Source organism: Echiichthys vipera, assembly GCF_963691815.1.
Source record: "Echiichthys vipera genome assembly, chromosome: 1".
NCBI lineage: Eukaryota > Metazoa > Chordata > Actinopteri > Perciformes > Trachinidae > Echiichthys > Echiichthys vipera.
In genome coordinates, this window is record NC_139826.1 from 15,233,077 (window position 1) to 15,240,132 (window position 7,056).

The 7,056-nt window shown below is 43.5% G+C and overlaps 1 protein-coding gene across 1 annotated transcript; it reads right to left on the reverse strand.

The window, feature by feature from the left end:
• Positions 1-241: 241 nt before the first annotated feature.
• Positions 242-3,240, reverse strand: LOC310960762 (trans-1,2-dihydrobenzene-1,2-diol dehydrogenase-like; the record flags this gene model as incomplete). Its single annotated transcript, XM_083932560.1, has 7 exons — positions 242-351; positions 746-896; positions 1,053-1,177; positions 1,797-2,049; positions 2,654-2,817; positions 2,913-3,024; positions 3,151-3,240. The coding sequence occupies 7 exons, from the start codon at positions 3,238-3,240 to the stop codon at positions 242-244; spliced, it is 1,005 nt and encodes a 334-aa protein (XP_083788686.1).
• Positions 3,241-7,056: the final 3,816 nt, after the last annotated feature.

Here is a 7,056-nt window from a genome sequence, read left to right on the forward strand (position 1 = left end):
GAAGAGCTAATGGGTCAAAGAAATGCAAAGAAAGTAAATTGAAAACAGATTTACATTGTATGCCGATTGTATCTCTTATTCAGTGGCAGCTCACTATGTCATCCGAGTCTGCTCAGGCTTTGTCACACAGTGGCACGAGTGATCTGCTTATACCAAAGATCCACCCCCTGTCCCAAGCAGCTCCTTCTGTTCCATCTGAGTAGGTTTAGGTCAGGTGAAACAGGCCTGCTTTGGAGTGATGTCACTGGCTGTCCTGGCTGAAGGAAACTCCCACCTGCTTCCGGATTTCATCCATGATCTCTGTCAGTAAGACAGATTCTGCCAGAGGCATCCGTGGGCTCTCCTTAAGTCCTGCAGATGAAGAGGAGTTTAACAGGAAAATCCAACATGTCTGTTTATAACAACAGTTAAATCATGCACATATTCACAATGAAGCATAAATCATGTCAATGCAGGGATGTAAAGATTATGTAAATTCATATAGGAACCAAAACCAATAGGAGTGGAATAGTGTATAAGCTAGAGGACTTTCCAAGGACTGCAAGCAACATGGATTTGGAATTAATCTGATGAGTGCATTTGTGTATTCATCGAAATTCTCAGGAGAAGCTCCAGGAAAGCGACTGTTTCACTGAATTGCAGCGTCTTCCTTTCAGACTCGCCTTTTAAAACGGTGGTTTCGGCAGTTCAAACAATTTCACCTCTTTGAAGACAAACACACAACTTTCCTTTTATCATGACCTACCTTTAAGCAGACACTGCCTCACTTCCTCTGCCTCGTAGCGAAGCCCGGTGCTGTTAGTGAAATTCAGAGGGAGGCAGGGCTCAGGCAGGGGGTACTCCATCCGCTTGTCGTTTACCACGAGTGTGGTAGGGCAGTGCATAGGGCCGAGAACCTGGAGGGGAAAGAGGAAATGCATTTTTGCATTAATCCTTGTCCGAATACTTAAATTTAATTAAACGTGAAAGTAATTAGCAGTCAACTCAGTTTTTGCACGTCTCAATCATTTTAATTAAGTCAAATGTTCCTGTACAAGACTAGCGTAGCATACCTTAATGGAGCCCTCAGTACCGCTGATGACAGCATTGTTCGGAAGTCGAGCAGCAATTGAAAAGGCGCAGAAGGCCACCCTGTTCCCGGAGAACTTCATCATCACAACCACTGACTCATCCACTCCTGTCAAACGTTTAGAAAAGGTAAATCATTCAAACATTAGTGGGCAGCAAAAAGACGAAAGAATGTTATCAATATTGCTGTTGATATCAGTTAAAATGCCTATGAAGTCCGTCTCGGTTAAGTTTACGTCATTGCATTTCAATACACTGCTCATCAGTGCTTCAGTAGGTCAAATCAGTTCAATTCTTGTCAGCTTCACAGGCATTACCTTCTGAAAAAATAGGTCACATATAGTTATTAAATGCTCAAATTTGTAAGATAAAGCTAAATAAGAGAAATAGGCAATGCTTAATATATGTATAGTGTGATGTGATGTTATGGTCTCACACTAAAGGATATCTTGCTGTTAGACATGTGGTGCATATTCCCCTGTCAGTTTTACTGTATTCTCCAGGGAGGATTTGGATTAGTCTGACATTTTAAAGATAAGTCTGTGAGAAGAATTCTTCCCTGAGGTATTAACTTTTTGGACAGTTCATTTAAAAAAAGGTGTCTAAATTTCTTCTGCATCACACTTAGGATTCTTATTTTTGTCTGTTTTTTAAAAGATTGTGACCACTGATTCATGGTACTCATTTACATCCCACCTCTGTTGCATGACCTGTGTGCTGAATCATACCTGAGTCTAGCAGTGCCCCTGTGGCCTGGATGGACTCTGGCCTCTCTCCATTGAACACCATCAGCACAAACTGCAGGCAGTACACTCCGATATCCAGCAGTGCTCCGCCACCCAGCTCCTTCTCCACTGAGCGGGGGATGTGGAGCTGAGGGGAGCCGAAGTACGCCTTTACCAGCTTCAGCTCCCCCACTGCCTTCTCTGCCAGCAGCCTGCGCACCTCAGCATGCACGGGAAAGCAGCGGGACCAGATGGCCTGAGAGGGACAAAGCAGACAACCTCGCACCACTGGCACAGTAAACAGCTTAAACTGGAGTTTCACCTAAGCAGCGGTTTATTACCACGGCAGATGTGCTGGTCAAACATGACATGACAGGATGTTTTCCTGCACCATGAGTCATAAAGATTCCCAGGACATTCAGGGCTCTATAATGCCGACCTTAAATGCAATGGAATATGAATTGCAAACTGTAACTAATGTAGATCCCAATGTCTAGGAGCCACCTCATCTGTACGGTAAATATCCAGCTACAACCAGCAGATTGTAGTGTAGGGACTGGTATAGATATATATGAAGCTACAGCTAGCAAAATCATATTCGCAGTATATTTACAGAAATAAGTATCATATCTGTATTCTTATCTAATTCTCAGCAAATAAAACTGCATATTTCTCAAAATGTCAAAGAAAAATTGTTAAACAGCAAGAAAATATATTTCTGAATTTAATACATTTGCCTTTCACAAGATACTAAAGGGGAAGAAGTATGTGTGCTTTTAACCTCTGAACACGCCTTTGTGTTGCACCTGCAATGACCTTGGAAAAGGTCTACATGAATGACTGCATCCTTTCAACTTTACCTCCATCAGGAAGACATTGTTTTTCTTGGCTGTGGCGACAAGGTCTTTCACCTGTCTGGAGTTCATAGCAAAAGGTTTCTCGCACAGCACGTTTTTCCTGGCGTTGAGGAACAGCAGACCGACTCGCCAGTGCTCTGTGTGCAGCACTCCGAGGTACACAATGTCTGTGAGGAAACAGATGTCACAGGCTCGGCTTCAAACAGCAGTACAACATTATCTCTGTCTGTGCAGCCAAGCCCGCTCACAGCTCTTAACTCACCAATGTCTGGGTCATCGGCCAGCTCCTCATAGCTGCCGTAAGCCTTAGGAATACTGTGCTTCTTGGCAAACTCTTTGGCACGCACCAAGCTCCTCGATGCAACGACTGCAATCTGTACAAAAGAGAGAAAAACACACACATTCATCACAGTGTTGCTCTGTCAGCAGTTCTCTTCAGTGTAAGTGAGACATCTCGTGTGAAAATTAAGATGTAGTGAGCTTGTTTTTGGATAGAGTACCTGGTGATCTCCAGGAGGCAGAGTCTTCATGGCCACACTGAAGTCATTGCTGATCTTCCCCGCGCCACAGAGTCCCCATCGGGTTGCCATGTTGAAATGGATGCTAAGTGACAAATGAAAAAGATGGTGCTTTAGTAAAGATCTGAGCTACTGGCGAGTAGTGACCTTGGTAGAGGTTGCACGTTCAGAGGGAAGCAGAGTACTAAACTGTCATGCCTTCGAGTCAGCGGCACTTCAGCAAGAAGGCTGCTGAATTTATATGCTGGGGAGGCTGGATGTGTCACCTTCCTTCTGCTCCCACCCCAAGGTAAAGGGTGCAACACACATAAACACAAAATGCTGTGTTGTTGCTGATATAGACCTTTCAATCTGGGCAGAAGTGGTTTGCACCAGTTGTCTCTAACAATCTGTAACAGGACTATCAGTGGGGCTCTCATTATTAACACACTAAAGGGGGAAAAAGTGCACAGTTCAATGTGTACAGGGCAGAAGCTCACCTTGCTCACAGATCAGCACTCTCCAACACTAGTGCAGGTCAAGTATTGGAACGAGGAGCTGATTTGTTTCACGCTGAGAGAGGCACTGATTAGCCTGTGATGGTGGACAGCCGCACAGAAGCCAATGATTAAACCACAGTCTTGTGGGGGTCTTGCTGGGATAAATAGATATGCTGGCTTCACAGAATGCTCATGGTGCCCACAGCAGGGCAATTTAACCGGCCAGTAAGCTAAGCCAGGATGACTATGGAAAAGCTTCAGCTCAGTTGCCCTTGAGCTAAATATTATCCATTTAGACGGACAGGCGGTTGTGTAAACTTCCTGCCTCATGCTGCCAGTAGAGGACACTGTGTTGTCAGCAGAGTTTACTCTCTATATCAAGCTGTGAGGATATTGCACGGCTCATTGTAAGTAATTATATAAAGGTTTTTAAAATCAGGTGAACTAAGGAGAAGGCAGATGCACTTTGGAAAGTATCTGCCTGAAGTTATATGACATTTGCTGATTTTCATGTCAGGATAGTTACATACTTTATCAACCATTCACTGAATTTTACAAAGATTTTTTTGCATATCGTTAATACATTCCGATTTCATATTGCAATTAATTTGATCCACATTCTAGTCAATCCTTAATTCCAGTCTTGAGTATATGAATTTATTTCTCATTTCCTGAAGGTACTATATGGTGATTGGATTTTACATGAGAACATAGTGTCAGCTACATTTCCATTATAAAAGAAAAGGAATTTTATCAATGACTCTCCTTGCTGGCTGCTTTCTTTTCTATTCCACTTCCAAATGAATTCTGGGAGCTGTGTGCCGTTGTCATAACAACAAGGTGCCAGCTGGGCAATTTGTATGCAAATGGCATTGGGTTTGGCCTGATATCCTTGCCTATACCACAGGACCTGGTTGCCATGGGAATGCACAACTCCTCCTTGAGTAATTTGTACCTTTTTTTTTTTTTTTACTTTAAGGACTAAGTAAGGACACAGCAGAGCATTTACGTGGCAGGACTACATGGTGACATCACCACAGGTGTTAAGAAAAGAGGTAGAAGTGTGAAGGAGGAGGTGAAACCTGACAGGGCAAGAGTAACTCGATTTTGAATTGGTGTGAAGCAATGAATTGATTCTGTGCTTCCTGACTCGATTGCCAGCTGACGGGCACACAACACGGAGGCTCAGGTGCTCAGAGAAGGGTGTTCTGGGCGGGGTCGCGCGGATGCTTTGCACTGGGACCCCGTCACTCTCACCCTCAGCTGAGCCATGGGTGCTATCAGCGAAGACTATGCTGCCCTCCAATGCATGAGCTCAAGGTCACGAGGAGAATGAGTCTGTAAACTGATCAGTCTTTCAGTTTTTACGAGTTTGGAGCCCTGGGTTTGAGTCTGGTCCAGGGATGGAGGCGGATGGAGACGGATGGAGGTGGATTGAGGCGGATGGTAGCGACGGCTCCAGAAAGAGAGTGATGATGAGCCGAGTCATTCAGAAACCTGGCATGCGGAAGGATGCCAACGTCTCATTAATTCAGCACGGCCAGGACGATTGCCTTCCACTCCTATCACTTCTCATTGTCTTTATTTAATTAAGAATCCATGCATCATCTCTTGTCTGCGTCCCTGTTCCACCAGGACGAGAAAGAATGGCATCGGATAGGTCACGTGACCGGTCACAACTGTTTCCTTAGAGGGGGTGAATCCTTTTGCCTGTGAAAGTGGTTGATCACAATAGACAGTTTTGTTTCACACATTGTCATGTCATTTCATCTTTGTATCTTGCTGTCAAAAAGACTCTGTGTTAAGTGTTACAGAAAAGCCTCTTAACTCAAATTATGTCAATGATCTAGCCAGTACTAAAAAAAAAGGAGGGTTACAACACAAACATCAATAACTAGTGGGACTTTTATGAAAGCTAGCCTGTTATTTGATTGTGTTTACTTAAACATTGCGGCTCTGCAACCCCAGTTACCACATACAGCCCAGTATTTCATCAGCAACTTCAAGTTAATGGGAAATAAAAAGGACCAGAGAGAGGCATCCTAATCCTATTTTGATTGATGCGGATATGCAGACACCCCCCCTCCCCCCCTCAAGTTGTCAGTGTAAGCGAGAACCATCTTGCTGCTATGTATTTATTTTTTTGTAGAAGGAGAGGAACAGTAATGCAGCAGTTATGGGAGCAATATCACTCCTTCATCTCTGTCTCAAGGTCACTGCAGAGGAAGGGTGACAGGCTAGACAAGCGCCAGGAGGTACCAGCCATTTTGAGGAGAGGTTGGGAGCTTGATGAATCCAGGGGAGGGAGAGGGAAGTGTGCAGTGAGGAGTAATAAGTCATTTTGTCAATGCTACAGCATGTTCTGATGTGTGGGCCGGGTTTTTTTTTTCCATTAGAAAAAGGGTGATAGAGGGAGACTGAGAGGAGCAAGCAGAAATGGGAGCCTTTGAGCTGCCCAGCATTGTGCCGGCCCTTTGAGAGTCCTATCTTTGTCTGCAGCAGACACACACTGGGAGGCTGAGCTTTGGAGCAGGAGCAAGCTGGACCAGAGCTGACTTAGCAGCCCTTCATCTGGATGTCAGTGCTGATTGGAGGGGAACAGTATGTAGAGAGAGAGTACATCTGAATATGGGGTTATCACCTTGAGCTACCGTTCATTTCGACACGCTCTACATTTTTTTTCAGGATTTTTGAGGCATAATTGACAGAACAGGACAGAAAAGACGAGGCAACCGGTCAGCAGGCTCGATATTATATGGTTGATAGTTTTACTCTTGCTTGGTTGCCCGTTAAAGGTCCTATTTTTTCACTGCTAATGGCACATTTCAGAATAAGCACTGGTACCAACTGCACAAATGCCCCTGAGTAATGTGACTCACATCTGACAGCAACACACTCCAAGCGCATTTTAAGCAAAATGTACATTGATGCATTTCAAGGTATCCACATACAACGGTTCGTATAGCTTACAGAAAAGTTCAGGAAAATGGGGCATTATAAGCATTATAAGCTGCTGCCTGAGGACATAATAATAATAGATAAAAGGCTGACTCAGTGTCACATTTTAAGTCTAATCTAAAGACCTATTTTTATTGCATGGTTTACCCTAACTTTTTCAAAGTTGTCTTATTTTGATTATTGCATCACCTGTTTTGTTTTATTTGTATGTTTTATGTGCTCTTTGTTCTAATTTGCTTGTTTTATTGTAAAGCACTTTGTTACTATGTTTTGAAAGGTGCTATATAAATAAAGTTATTATTATTGTTATTATTATTATAAATGCCAAATCACCTCCGTTTTTCTAATCCTAATCAAGATGTTTTAGTGCCTAAACTTGGCCGTCACCTTTTTGTTGCCTAAACTAAAGTGGTCCATTAACAGTAGATTTGGTGCTTGAACCTAACCGTCA